We start from the raw sequence: 15,652 nt of genomic DNA, 5'->3' as shown, positions 1-15,652 counted from the left end.
TTTCCCCCTTTAAGGGAAGGGGGAGAAAGCAAAACTTTCTGAACTCCAGGTCAGTGGGTTTTGTGTGCATGCTTTTTTGGATCTTCTCCCATGTGACCAAATTTCAGTCCAACTCTTCATGTGTAAATCCTTCTTAATTGCATTCTGAATCTGGTCCATTAAACTTAATATCTCAAGAAGCTTTTGTGTCAGTGTTTCTTGGACTAAATTCCCCCTTAACAACCACATCACAGGATGAATTTCAAACCATACAGAGACCATATAACATTTTACTGCTGCAGGTTCAATAGGCAGGAACATTTTTTGGAAGTATCCAATTTAATAAGTCGGCTCCAGCTTGCTTTTTCCAGCCTCACCCCCACCTACCCCACAACTGCACCTTTTCATATATATCTATTATTTGCAGTATTTTGGAAGTGAGCCACGTAATCCTATTAGAAGTACTTGATTACACTGTGTGCCCTGTTTGTATGCAAAAGAGCCACTTGCAGTAAAGGTTTGCCTCCCGTCTGCCCTTTCTCTGGTTGTATTTTACCCTGCCCAAACAGGAGCCCAGTTGGAGTGAAGTCGATCCCAGGGACCCCCTGCTGTGTCTCAATTATTGTCCTTTTTTAAAGCTTTCAATTTATTACAGGAAAGCCTTTGGCTAAATTGGTTTGGGGAGGGAAAATATAATTAATTTGAAAGATAATCTGCTCTCACAATGGAAGGTTTCTTTGTGCTGAGTGTCTGGGAAAAGGTTGGGTTGAAGAAAGCACTCTGGACATCTTAGCTTCCTTCTTAATTGGGCACTTGCTGTTCTCTGAATATCTTGAGGCGTGATGAGGACTGGCTGTACTGGGAGACCAAGTCATTTGCTGAATTCATGCAGTACAAACGGAAACTCATAACTACAGAACAACAAGACCATCCAGAAGCTGCATGGACAGACCTCCTTTTCAATTGATTTAATAGTACCATGATGGGGAGGCTGAGCTACTAGGCAAGGCAGCATATCCAAAGGTAGCACCCCATCAGCCAAGTGATGAAAGTAGAAACCTGTTTCTTTGGACACCTGGAGAAAATATCTCACACAGGAGGCATAATATAGGTTTTAAGGGGAACAAGAAATGCAACATGCAGGCTTTAAAACTGAATTTTACAGGTAGTTTTGGTAGAAAGAAACAGCAACAAAGAGGTAGAGAAGGGAAATTTCATGGAATCATAGAATAGATTGGAAGGAGATCCTGAGGGTCATCTGTTGGCATTGTGTAGCAGCTATTGCATGAGCAGCTAAAAGAGATCAGAGCTGAGATGGATATGATAGTGAATCAAAATAGACCAGAAAAAGATGAGATGGAAAATGAGGTTAAAGAAAACACAGAACTTTTGGAGAATATTATTGATAAAGGACTGCCAGAACAGGGAGAGCAAAATGTTAAAGTTGGTGGCAATTGATGATAAAATTGTGAGGATCTTCACACAGGTGCTCTTGTGTGAATAAAGATGAAGGGTTTATTGTTTCTCAACATGGAGGAATAGTTGTTGAAGTTACTGGAGGTAAAGTTCTTGTGCTGGACTGGAGGGTGATTCTTGATGACGTAAATTGATAATAACAATTGAGGAACCCATATTTTGTGTGGAAAGGAAAATGAATGGACTTGAGATGTTTGGGTCTGAAGGTTGGGGAAATATCACCTAACAGGTGGGGGAACAGCTGGATGTCATCCTGGAGTGAATAATTGGAATACTTTGAATAATCTTTTTATATGTACTGTATCTGACAAACAGAGAATCAGAAGCCCTTTTTCTTTCGCTTTTTGTTTTTTTCTGTTTTAATTCTTTTATTACTTTTATCTTTCTTCTCTTTCTTTTGTTCCCCTTGCTGTGTGTGTGTGTGTGTCCGCTATTCTGGGTCATTGAAAGGATTGTATGCACATGAAGGTGATGGTTGGTTGATGAAGGACCCTGTGCGAGAGGCAGGGAAGGGAACTTCTCCCAGAGTGGGAGACTGGGAGAAGAAAGGGAAGCTCCCAGGTGAGAGCTAGGAGGGTCATAGGATTATAGAATCATAGAATTGTAGAGCTGGAAGGGACCCTGAGGATCATCGGGTCCAACCCTCTGCAAGGCAGGAATATATAACTGTCCCATACGGGGATCGTACCGGCAACCTTGGCGTTATGACCATCACACTCTAACCAGTTGGGTCCACCCTCTTCTGTGTGAGACAAGGATTAAGATCTACCTTTCAGAGAGGGCTTTGAATTTTCTTCACTCTTATTCTTCTTTTTTTAGATTAATATTTTTTTATTGCATTGTATGATAGAAAAGTTTCCCAAAAAATTATTTGGAAAAAAAGAATTTTGTTTCATGTCATTTGAATCTATTGGCCTTTGGAACTCTCCTGACATCACACCTGTCACTGGTCCTTCTTCACACCTTGATTGTTTTTGCATAGCTGAAATGTGTTCCTGAACTCTGTTAATATTGATTTATTTCATAAAATTTATTTGCAGCTTGATTGTAAAAAAAATAAACAGCTCAAAAAACTCAAAGCGATTTATGAAAAGAACAAAACAATATTTTTTCCCATAAAAGCAGTCAAAAACAGCTATTTAAGACAATAATTAAAATCAATGATAAGCTAAAACATGAGTGCTGCCACATTAAAATATTGAGTTCTTACAAATACTGAATGGTTAATATGTGGCACTTGGACCAGGGCCAGTTTTATGGGTCAAAAGTGGTCAACTGGGCATATATGGGATAAGGCATCTCAGAGAAGCTGGTCCCAAGTTGTGAAGGGCTTTGTATGCTATTAGTTAACGTTTTGAACTTGGCCAGGCAGAAAATTGGCAACCAGCACAAGTCTCTGAGCACAGGTGTTATATGCTGGCAAGGTCTCACCCCTGTCAGCAATCGTGCTGCAGCATTCCACACTAGCAGCAGCTTCTAGGTCCAAGTGCAAGGGAAGCCCCATGAGGAGCACATTGCAATAATCCAGTCTTGAAGTCCTCAGAGCATGAACTACTGCCTGATACTAATGCCTCTTGCTTGTCTGGATAAAGGATAGAGAGGAGTTTGTGTGTAGAAAGCCTCTGCAGAAAGGTAGCATTTACTGCTTTTCCTGCAAGTTGCTCCACCCAGTTTTGTGCCTGGCCCCGCCCACTTCTGGGAAGGCTGCCCAAAAGGGAAAGTGACCCTTTGGAGGAAAAAAATGTTACCTCTCACTGGTCTGGAGTCTAAAAGGACTTAACTGCATTTTGGCTTCTTTACTGCCATTGATGCCCAGCTGGACCTTGCTTTTACCAGGTGCCGTTCTCACCTTCCTCTCCTCCCATCTCTCTTTTCCCATCTGCAGCCTGGGTTGGATCCTTGGGCATGGGGATGATATTCTTCTGCTCTCCTATCGTGAGCATCTTCACCGACCGGATCGGCTGCAGGACGACGGCTGCCTCGGGAGCAGCCATTGCCTTCATAGGGCTCTTCTCCAGTTCCTTCACCAAGTAAGTCTTCAGAACTTTGATCCTGCATCACTGTCCAGCATTAACGTCTGGTGTGAATTGTGCTTTAGGGCTCTTCTTATACTCTGTTACCAAACCAAGGCAATTGGTGTTTTAGCGAAGAAGAAGAAGAAGAAGAAGAAGAAGAAGAAGAAGAAGAAGAAGAAGAAGGACCCAGATCCTGCACTGTGTTTTTCTCTTCCTGATTGTCACTTCAGATCAACTGCAGAGGTCCACTTTCATGGAGAATAATGGCAACTAGCCATGAGGACTATAATAATAAGAATTTATTATTTCTACCCCACCCATCTGGCTCGGTTTCCCCAGCCACTCTGGACAGCTTTCAACAGAACATTAAAAACAGAATAAAACTTCAAATATTAAAAACTTCCCCAAAGAGGGCTCCATGGTTGGAGGCAGTATCCTTCTGAATACCAGTTTCTGGAAACCACAGGACAGGAAACTGCCCTTGTGCTTGGGTCCTGCTTGCGGGTTTCCCACAAGAATCTGGTTAGCCACTGTGAGTACAGTGTTGGGGCTAGATGGGCCATTGGCCCAATCCAGCAGCTGTTTCTTATGGGATAATGCTAGAAAAAGCCAGTTTGTGGCATGCATCTTAGGTGGTCCATCCCATGCATGCAAGCAACCATCTGAAGTGCCTGATTCTGTTGACACCCTTCAGAGGGGCATGCATTTGCAGAATGTTGCATATTCAGGAAACTCATCCTAAGAAGGGGTGCAAGTTGAGGGGCCAGGAGAAAATATTGTCCTGTGTACCTGGCTCTAGCCAGCCTGAAACATGGAGCCTTCTTTTTATTTTAGAGACTTGCAAAGGGCACCTTTCTCCTCTTCCCCACCTCATCCAACCTCCTCCTGCACCCCATCCACCCTTGGTGCTGTGCGGTATAGGGCAAAATGGCTCAGGATCCAAGCTGTCTGCCTGATATTTGGGTTTATTGTTGCTACTAAGATGCAAGAGGAGAGGATATATTTCAACCTCATCACGTACACATTCCCTTCACAACCCTACTGCTCAACCCCAGGGTATTATTAGGCTCAGCCAGCCTAGTTCTCTCTTCCCCTTCTCCTCATTTACCCAACCCCAGCTGACTCTCAGTGTCCTTCAGCCATAAACGCAATTCTTAGGCTTGCACAGCCCGCCTAACTGTAAACCCCTTTGGTTGTTTCGATGAAGTCCTATTCAGAGCAAACCCACTGAAATGGGTCATGTCAGTCATGTCCGTTAACTTCTTTAATTTTATTGTTCACATAATGCAATAGAAGATTCAAAATGTAGAACAAAGAGAGAGGGGGAAAAACAGATAAAATCCTGGAAGTAAATAAAATAGTATACCTAATAGGAGATAAGGTAACAAGAAAGGAGAGAGAATGCACATCAAATAAAGTGGCCCCATTATTTTCAATATAAGTATTATGTGTCCCAAGAAGGAAGGTAGCAAAGTTTGTTGTAATAGTTTGCATTGATGTAGGAGATCTTTACTTCTACAGGGTCTGGTTCTGCTTTTCCATTCTTAGCTCATACGTGAGTCCAGGATTTTAACGAAGCGGTTGGGCAAGTCATATGAATCCCATCTCCCCCAAATCAAAGGCAGCAGCAAGAACAGAACTTCCTGTCATTGACATTCAGTCTGAACCCAGAAGTTCCCTCTTCATGCAGTGAGGAGTTGCCTTTCTTACTTTTATGTCCTATGTTTTCAGAAGCTTGCTTGGCCATTTAGATATACATTTTTTAAAAATTAATAAATCATATTTATGTATTTATTATTCCATGGAATTTATACTTGATTGTAAAAAAACAACGTCCCTCAAATCAGTTTACAAAAAGATAAAACAATAAAATTATCACTAAGAGGGGGAAATAAAAATTTAAGACTTTTGAAAGGTTAAAATAACAATAGACTAAACACAGATTAAGGAACGTGGGTGGTGCTGTGGTCTAAACCACAGAGCCTAGGGCTTGCTGATCAGAAGGTCGGTGGTTTGAATCCCCACGACGGGGTGAGCTCCCGTTGTTCGGTCCCAGCTCCTGCCAACCTAGCAGTTCAAAAGCACGTCAAAATGCAAGTAGATAAATAGGTACCACTCCGGCGGGAAGGTAAATGGCATTTCCATGTGCTGCTCTGGTTCGCCAGAAGTGGCTTAGTCATGCTGGCCACATGACCCAGAAGCTGTACGCCGGCTCCCTCGGCCAATAAAGCGAGATGAGCGCCGCAACCCCAGAGTCGGTCACGACTGGACCTAATGGTCAGGGGTCCCTTTACCTTTAAACACAGATTAAAACTCGCACCGGCTTTCTAAACATCTGGGTAGGCTTGTCTAAACAAAAATGTTTTTAGCAGGCGCCGAAAATAGTACAGTGCCTGCCTGGTATCAATAGGCAGGGAGTTCCAAAGTGTAGGTGCTGCCACACTAAACGATGGAGTTCATACAAATGTGGGTTTGTATTGGGCACCTGAAATAGTGCCAATACCACATATGGGAGTGGTTGGGTGGGCGTTCATGGGGTAAGGTGATCTCACAGATAAACTGGCCTCAAGTTGGTAGGGGCTTTATATGCTGATAGTAACATCTTGAACTTGGCCTGGTAACAGATTGGCAGCCAGTGCAGATCTCTGAGCACAGGTGCTGTATACTGACAAGGCCTCAATTCCTGTCAGCAGTTGTGCTGCAGCATTCTGCACTAACTGCAGCTTCTAGATCAAGCATAAGGGAAGCCCCACTTAAAACACCTTGCAGTAATCTTGTCTCCAAATAATATTCTCTTGCTATATAAAATTAAATCTGCATGCTTAGGGAGTCCTCTGAGTATGCAGAAACTTTCAGTCAGCCTTGTTTTGCTTTGAAATTAACAAGCATTCAGCCACCTATGTTCAAATGCTTAGTGACATAAAACTTTTCCCATGCCTTTTAGAGCATGTCAACCACTGTGGTGCTGCTCTTAAGATGTCGTGGCCTATAACTCTCATTGTCCTTGGCCATTGACCATGCTGGTTGAAGATGATGACTGTGGTAGTCCAAAACATTTAGAGAGGACCATCACGGTGGTCACCCTGGTTTAAGCTTTTAGTGCCGGTTGAATGCTAGAGGGACTTGGGCCCAACATCAAGTTCGGCTGAAGCAGGATCAGCATCTTCTGAAAGCCTCTTGGGTCCTTTCAGGGATTGTCCACACTTGACTTATCCTCTGCCCAGAAAGCAGGGTTCCAAGTGGTTTCCTCCTTCCCCGCTCCTTTCCCAGGGAAAACCTGCTCTTCAGTGCTCAATCAGAGCAAATGTCAATCTGGAGAAAACCTGAATTGCCAATAATAGCCATCTGCCTACTTGGAAATAGACCATCTTCTCTGAACTATAGCCCAGATGGCCACATCCTTAAGCTTTCAAAAGAAGATTTTTTTTCTGCCACACTAAAGTCATTAATAACTGCTAAACGCAACATTAACATTAAAAAACAGAGGAGGTTCATGTTTTTATGTAAGCCAGAACACAATGACAAATGGCCCTTGCAAGCTTTGCTTGGCTATGCATACTAAAAGGAAACATCAGGATATTAAATGGGTTTTTAGCGAAGAATGCATTCTTGCCATAAAATACTTATTTTCCCCTCAGCAATGTGCTGTTCCCACCAAAACACAGAGTTCTTTTTCTGTTTATTTTTAGGGTTTCAAAATGTCTGAGGCTTTCATGCTTGCTGCAAGTTGCAGGTTAGATTTTCAACAGATTTACAGGCCAGCACAATTGAAACCATTCAGTCTTCCTCTATCTTTGAAGCATCGTTGCGCGGCCAAGAATTCCATTCCATTTGTCCTTTATAACCTGTAACTCCTCCAGCCAAGCTTCAAATTATAGGCTATGACCAGAATCCTCAAGTTTAAAAAACACAACGCCACAAACTGCTGGAAAATAATGGAAATAAATCATGTTGTTATGACTTGAGGTTGGGGGTTGGAATACCACTTTTATGTAACATTGTAAAGTATCTTAAAATCTCTGGATACAATCCAGCCATAATTAGGCACTGTTAAGAGATTATGTAAATGTTGACTTCATTGTATTGGCTTGTATTAAATTCAGATTTCATTTTCAACTCCACTCACTTCAAGCAAGAGAGCTAAGCACTTATTGTAAACAAGTGGTATTTTTAAAAAAAGAATAAAAAAAAAAGACATGTTTAAAGTGTCCCACTGAAATCATTAAGATTAAAATGCCACAGCTTTGGCTGGATCCCACCCAGTATTCAGCTCCAGAAGAGAAACCAGGCAAGATATTGCCCAACTAAAGCCTTAAAAGTACAGTCGTACCTTGGTTTTCGAACAGCCTAGTTCTCAAACGTTTTGGTTCCCGAACGATTAAAACCCAGAAGTGACTGTTCTGGTTTTCAAGCGTTCTTTCGGAAGCCAAACATCCGATGGGACTTCCACAGCTTCCGATTGACTGCAGGAGCTTCCTGCAGCCAATCAGAAGCCATGCTTTGGAAGTCGAATGGACTTATGGATCAGATTCCATTCGACTTCCAAGGTACGACTGTATAGTGACATTGGAGAGATAATCGAAACATGAGGGCAAGGCAGAGGACTCCTCCACACTGCTGTCGTTACTGCAGCTGCCTTCTGCAACATGTTCTTGACACAATAGTGCATTAATGGTGGATTTGTTCTGCTTTATTACTTGTTCTGCAATGCTTCCCCAATGCTACCGCATTATTACTATCAAGAGGGACCGGACCACAGCATGACAAAATTGGGCCAAAAAAAACCCCCTCAGAATTTTTTTATTTATTTATTGGGAAGTTTTAGAATGTGTACTGTTTGGCTACGAGGCAGTATGACTGGCCCAAAACATTTGCAGGCCAAACATCCTTGAAAGTTGGGGTTAATTTTTAACACAGAAAGTTGCCTTATACCATTTCATTTCATCTAGTCAAGTATTGTCTGGTCCTGATGGATAGCAGTTCTCCAATGCCTCTAGAAGGGTCTGTTTCAGCCCTGTCACATGAGTGGTGGTCTTTTTGTAACTAAAGATGCTAAGAATCGGACCTATTATTTATGTGTGTTGCAACTCAGCTATAATACCTGTTACTTGATACTCTTTGAGATGGCATGGAGTTATAAATGGATGACATGGAGTAAGATGACACCTCAGCGTGCAGTACCACTTTCTGTACAATACTCTCCCAATTCTTGGTAGTTCCTCCACCCTCAGAAGCTTGAATGTGTTTGCATACCCTCCAACATTTCTCCACTGAAAATAGGGACGTGTTGTTGTTGTTACTATTATTATACCCCACCCATCTGATTGGGTTGCCCCAGCCACTCTGGGAGACTTCCAACATATATAAAAACATGATAAAAAATTAAACATAAACAAACTGCCCTATGCGGAGTCGCCTTCAGGTATCTTCTAAAGGTTGTATAAGTTACTTATTTCCTTGGATCAGGGGTTGCATAACTCCAAACCCTCTAACATTTTCCCAATGAAAATAGGGACGTCCTAAGGGAAAGCGGGACATTCCGGGATCAAATCAGAAGCGGAGCATCTTCTGTAAAATTGGGACTGTCTCTGGAAAATAGGGACACTTGGAGGCTTTGTGTTTTGTGACACAGGAGAGTGCATTTTCCATGGCAGCTCCTCAACTGTGGAACTCCTTTCTCATGAAGGTGCATCTGGCCCCCTCGTTATGCAGCTTCCGGACGATGCTGAAGATACATCTCTTTACTCAGACTTTTGACACTTGAGATACATCTTTTTAGAGACCAACTTATTTATGTAATTTTAAGTTGTTTTAAACTGTTTTTAATAATACATAATTTTGTTTTTTAATAGTAGTATTGTACCTTAATTACTGCCACTCAGCCTGGGAAGGGCAGGTAATAAGAAAAAGAAAAAGAATACACATACCCCATGGTCAACAGACTTGTGCTGCTTTGTCAGAGGTTTCAGATCATGTTCTGAGATGGCAAATTAGGCTTAGCTACCATGGGCTGTGGCTTTGTCATCTCAAGAAAACTAAGCAAAATCATTTACTTGAAGACACTTTCCAAAAGGGCCAATAGATCATGGACTGCACAGAATTTTGCCGAGGGTTGCACAGAATATTTGAGAATCTGCCAAGCACCTGCACCCCAGCAGGAGGTCTGCTAAGAACCTGCTGCAATGAGGAGGTAGACTCACTGAAGGAGGAGAGGCATGGAGGGCATCTTTCCCAAGGAGCCTAAAATCTGTGCTTTGCTTGATTCTGATGTGGGGCGTTGACTTCATTTCAGCTAGCCTTGAAAACTTTCAATTTTGAAAGCTGAGCTGTGAGGGAAGAAGTGAGTGGAGATCTTAATCTGTTCTGGGATCTGTTCTCCATCTCTGCACATTGGCACAGTACAGTTTGTATTTTTATAGTCCAGAGAAGAGTTTCGCCTTTGAAGTAGCTGAGCGCTGAAGCTGTTAGTGGCTGTGATGTTGTGCTTCTCCCAAGGTGTCTCTGATGTGGTTTGGAAGAACTGAAAATTGGCTTTCAGGACAGCCTTTGAATAGCATCAGGTAGAAATTGTGTGTCTCTTTGTGCTTGAGTAGCCAAGGAGAAAGGCATGTCATGGAATAAATGATACCCTCATAAATGTTTTCTTAATTTCCTCTTGCCTCATTTCTTGTGGGCAGGACCACCTATACCTGCCTTATTAGGAGCAATTTATGAATGTTCTGTTTTTAGAAAAGAATAAGATGTTGTTTTAAGCCAATTTCCTTCCATAGTACATTACAAGGCTCAACAGACAGGGTTTTGTTGAGCTTTCTGCTGAAATGCAGAGTGGATGAAGCTGTATGATTATCCTTCTGAAATGAATGGCGTCGCCTTCTGGCAGCCATCTTGTTATTACTTTTTTTAAAAAAAGAAAGAAAAAGTCTTAGTGGTTGGAAAGTATTGGAGTGATGCTGGTAGAGATTACTCCCAGAGTGGCTAACCAGAAGCCTCTGAGATGCCTGCAAGCAAGGCTGCTGTTGCCCTGTTCCATTCCTGCACTTCAAGCTGATTGAATAGCCATTCCTTCTCCGCAGGTAATCTTGGTATCTGTACAGTGGTACCTCGGGTTAAGAACTTAATTCGTTCTGGAGGTCCAGTCTTAACCTGCAACTGTTCTTAACCTGAAGAACCACTTCAGCTAATGGGGCCTCCCGCTGCTGTTGTGCCGCCGGAGCACAATTTCTGTTCTCATCCTGAAGCAAAGTTCTTAACCCGAGGTATTATTTCACGGTTAGCGGAGTCTGTAACCTGAAGCATCTGTAACCTGAAGCGTCTGTAACCCGAGGTACCACTGTAGTTCTGCATCAAGAGCTGGGGGGGGGGGGGGTTGATGAGATTAGGGATTCTCAACACAGCAGTTTACCAGACTATAACTCCCAGTGTTGTACTGCAGATATGTCTACATAAAAGAGGAAGGCTCTGTGGACCAGAGCAGGATGTGTCTGATGTTAGAGATAAACTCTGTAGTAGTAGTAGTAGTAGTGGTAGTAGTAGTAACTTCTGTAGTAGCACCACCACAGCTACCCTGGTCTATAGAATCCTCTCCTCAGGGAGCCCTGCCTGGTGCCAACTTCCTTATCTTTTCAGCACCAGGCAAATAGATTTTTGCTCCCCTGGGCATTTGAGTAACATCATTGGCTGGATGAGTTGCTCTTCTTTCCTTTAGGGTGTGTGTTCAGCTTAGGTTGGGATAGTATGTTTGAGAAGAGCCCTTTTATGATACTGTATCCTTGAATCTGGTTTTAATGTGCTTATCTGATTTTCACTGTGTTACTTTTACTTTGATTTAGTTTACTAAACCTAAGTTGTTAAACTCCCACATACCTGAGGTGCATCTGAAACCCTCATTGTAGAGCTTTCGACGAATGCTGAAGACACATGTTGTTGTTGTTGTTAATATTCCTCCTTTTCCCCAAACTCAAGGCAGCTTACACAAATTCAGACAACACAGATAAATTACAAAAAAGCTGAAAACATATAAAGGATATCATTGAAAGATAATTGAACCCTAACACGATTAAAACAATATAAAAATCAAACAGATTAGAATACAGATAATAAAAACAGCATAGCACTATTGAAAGCCCTTTCTTTAAAAAATAACAGTCAGTTCCCAAAGGCCTGTCAGAATAAAATAGGCTTCATCAGATGGCGTAAGAACAAAGACATGACAATGGTGATGATGGAAAGTAACTGGTGTTTATTTGTTTCCAACAGATCTCTTGAAGTCCGTTATTTCACTTATGGAGTCCTCTTCGGCTGTGGCAGCTCCTTTGCCTTCCAGCCCTCTCTGGTCATCCTTGGTCACTACTTCAAGCGGCGCCTAGGCTTGGCTAATGGCCTGGTGACGGCTGGCAGCTGTGTCTTCTCCATGGGCCTGCCTTTCCTCTTGAAGATTGTTGGCAGGGCCATTGGGCTGGCCCACACTTTCCAAGTTCTCAGCGCCTTTATGCTCGTCCAGATCTTCTTGTCCCTAACTTTCCGTCCCATGTTCCCTTCGACCTCTGACCCCCACGACGTGGAGCACGTGAAGCTAGACAGCCGGAGCTGGCGGCAGCAGTGTGCATCGCAGATGCGGAAGTATTTCAGCCTAAGGGTCTTCAGGAAAAAGACCTACCGGATCTGGGCTTTCGGGATTGCAACTGCCGTTCTGGGGTACTTTGTACCTTACATGCATCTGGTGAGAGGAGGAGAAGACAGTCGGGGGTTGGGAAAGGTTGATATAAGGGAGTGAGGGATGGTGAAGGTGGTTCAGAAACCAGTGTGATTAGTTTTTGATGAAGAAGCTCCACAGGAACACAGCCAATCTGAGCAGGAGGGAATATTATGAGACTAATTCTGATTGGCTGACTTTCCTCCTACCTGGTGAGACTGTAAAATTGGTACATTGCCACTGAGGGAAATTTCATAATAACGATTGCGGGTTACACAGATTCCTTATTGCATGCCAGTGCTTGAGAGACTTCGCTGTTATTACAAGCCACCAAAAATAGTTCATTGAAAGTCAGCCAAGTTGGAAACATAAGAGCTATCCTGAAACTCAGCATCTTGAGAGCATTCTGCTGCCTCATCAATGGATCCAGCACTGTAGTTAAAGTGAAGGAAAACAGTTCTCTTTGCCTAGTGCTGAGTGACATGAGATGCTGTAAGTCACAAAGCAGATATCATCTTACCCATTTGTTTGCTTGCTAAACTTATACAACGTATTAGGAAAAGAAGAACAAGCAACAACAGCAACAGCGTCCCCCATAACAGTGATAGAATACTTTGGCAGCATGCTAACAGTAAACAAAACAAGACTCCAACCTACTGACTAGCAGATAAAAATAAAAACTCAACACCAAAAGCGTTGGACTAGGACCTGGGAGACCAGGGTTTGAATCCCCACTCAGCCATGAATCTCACTGGATGACCTTGGACCAGTCACTGTACCTCAGCCTAACCTACCTCACAGGGTTGTTGTTGAAATGAGGGGGAGAACCATGTAAGCTGCTTTGAACTCCTTGGAAGGAAAGGTGGATATAAATGCAATAAATAGTAACAGCAACAATATCCTCCCTAGCCCCCAAATCACTCACATTAACCGAATTTTTCTTCTTTTAAATCTCCCCACCCCACCCAGGAGTCTGGTATTAAGGCCAGCTGCTGTAAAGTTGTGGTGGGTGAGTCCAGGGTCCTCCAAGGATAGTCCAGCACCTCTCCTCTAATTTCGAGGGGAGCAGCAGCAAAAGCAGAGCAGGAAGATGGTAAAAGTTTCACCTGCTCTGCACTTGTTTTGGGTGTTGCTATTCTCCTGCTGCTGGAGGTTAATTTATTCAGTGATATGAGATTTCAGGGCAACTGAAAATATTTCTTCAATAGGGTTGAGCACTATATCCTAGGCATTGTTATCCATTTTTAAAGTGAAATTTCAGCTTTTTTGCCGTTACAGTGGTTGGTTAGAAACAAGCTTGTCTTTTAAAACAGCCTTTACAAAGCAGATGCCTTCCAGATGTTTTGGGCTGCAACTCCCATCAGCCCCAACCAGATAACCATGCAAGGACTTTGCTGCCCTTCCTATCACTCTGTGGTGTGGAATACCAGGATTGTGTACTGGGCAACTGAGTAGGGCATCAAAAGTCTTTCAGAATCTTTTCAAGATCCCCTTCAGTGTGCTAATTGATATATACAGTACTTCATTTTCTCTCTGCAGAAACCCAAGGAGATGTTGTGCCTGCATAGTGCACTATGTGGGAACCTTCTAGAACAGGGTAGGGCATTGCACATTCTTCAGAGCCTGTTGGAGATTATGGATTATGGCCAGAGAGTGTGCAAAACTGATATATGCATATTGCCCAAGTCCTGTTGGGATTATGCATAATGACTGGTGAATGTACAATTTTTTGTTTATGTATATATATAGACGTTCTCCAAGACATGTTGGCACTTACATATGTTGACCAGGAAATTACACCTTTCCCACTTCATGGCTGGATTTTGTGCACATACTCCATGAGGCCTGGTTGTTATGCACATTAACCACCCAACTTACCTCTCCCTTAACATGTGATGCTTCTTGTGATGTGGAGGAACAATATGGTGATATCAACATCACATTATGACTGTGAGGTAGGTGAGTCACCATGTGGAGCTGCTTTAAGGGTCTCTGGTTCCAAAGGTCCCCTTAGGCTAGACTTCAGCTTCCAGTTCCTGAAGGCCCAGAACAAGACAATGGATTGTATGCAAGGCTGTCCCAGTCATGGTGCCAAACTAGATCTCTCTAGAGAGCCAAAATGTGAGTGGCATGTGCTTTTGTTTCATGGAGCCATTCTCATGATTGACAGCTTTCTGGTCCCCAGGGCCCAGACAGTGCTGTGAAGGAGAGGAAGAAAATAAACATCAGGCATTATGAATGAAATAAAAAGATAGGATCTGCGTCAAAACTTGATCATTGAAGGTGCTATTGTTACAATGCTTAGCAAGGGTGACTGTGGAAAAAAAATGAATTCAGAGCAGCAGACAGCCTTGCTAGTGAGGCAGATCGTTGGAGCTCCTCAACCCATAATTCATTGCTAACCCAAACATTGTCTCTGTTTCTGTGGTCCATTCACACTGCAGGTCTCAGGGGTTGCTTTTGCTTCAAGCTCCTGCAGGTGAAGCCCACTGTAACAAATACACACCTGATGTCCTCGTTCCCTCTATCTCCTCACTTTCCCAGGTGAAGTACGTGGAAGAGGAGTTCAAGGAAACAGAAAGGGCATGGATTCTGCTGCTTTGCATTGGAGCTACATCAGGGGTTGGGCGTTTGGCTTCAGGGCCAATAAGTGACCTCATCCATGGGCCGAAGAAGATTTACCTACAGGTAGGCAGCAAATCTCTGAGTTGTTACAGCATTTGTAGTATTGAAGGACCATTTCCAGTCCGCCTCTTCAATTAAACTTTTGGGAAGGCCGTCCATTTCTTCACGGCCCAGTCAGTGACCTCCTGCCTTCAGAGTGCAGGTGCTCTGTGCATTTATGCCCTTCCTACTGGTGATACTTACTTTTAATATTTAACTGGAGCATCTGTGAGAGGGGTGAATTGTCTGGCCCCCAGACCACTGATGAGGATAGAGTCACTGGGCCCTGAGAATACACAAATCAGCCAACCTTCCTCTTAGGTGCTGTTCCTAGTTTACAGTCCTTTCAGTCTCTTAACGCCCTTGGGTGTGGTGGAATCGCTCCAAGTTTGTTGCCTGAATGACATCAGTATTTTGTCTCCTCAGGTTGCCTCCTTTATACTCTTGGGTATAATGTGCATGATGATCCCACAGTGCCAAGAGTTTTGGGGGGTCATTATTGTCTGCCTTTTCCTTGGACTTTGTGATGGACTCTTCATAACCATCATGGCTCCCATTGCTTTTGAGCTGGTTGGACCCATGCAGGCATCTCAAGCCATTGGTTATCTCCTGGGACTTATGGCCATTCCAATGACAGCGGGTCCCCCAATTGCAGGTAAGTGAATTGTCAGGCTGGGTTACCTTGATTAAAGTAAATGGTTTTTGGAACTTCCAACAGGACTTCTCCCTGCAGAGGCATAAGTAATTGATAAAGGGTGTGCAGACTCATACTGGGCTCTTGCCTTATAGCCCAGAAATCTCCATGTAGTTGCAACTGGACCTGCAC

At 43.2% G+C, this 15,652-nt stretch overlaps 1 protein-coding gene across 1 annotated transcript in view; it reads left to right on the top strand.

The window, feature by feature from the left end:
* SLC16A2 (solute carrier family 16 member 2) overlaps positions 1-15,652 on the top strand; it is a 99,218-nt gene that overhangs the window by 73,684 nt on the left and 9,882 nt on the right. The window contains exons 2-5 of the mRNA XM_028715992.2: positions 3,341-3,485; positions 11,727-12,189; positions 14,707-14,850; positions 15,253-15,481. Of these exons, the coding sequence (XP_028571825.1) occupies positions 3,341-3,485; positions 11,727-12,189; positions 14,707-14,850; positions 15,253-15,481 (981 nt within the window). The remainder of the gene's footprint in view (positions 1-3,340; positions 3,486-11,726; positions 12,190-14,706; positions 14,851-15,252; positions 15,482-15,652) is intronic.

Source organism: Podarcis muralis, chromosome Z (assembly GCF_964188315.1).
Source record: "Podarcis muralis chromosome Z, rPodMur119.hap1.1, whole genome shotgun sequence".
Classification (NCBI taxonomy): domain Eukaryota; kingdom Metazoa; phylum Chordata; class Lepidosauria; order Squamata; family Lacertidae; genus Podarcis; species Podarcis muralis.
The sequence above is the reverse complement of the archived record's forward strand: the minus strand, read 5'-3'. Positions and strand labels throughout refer to the sequence as shown.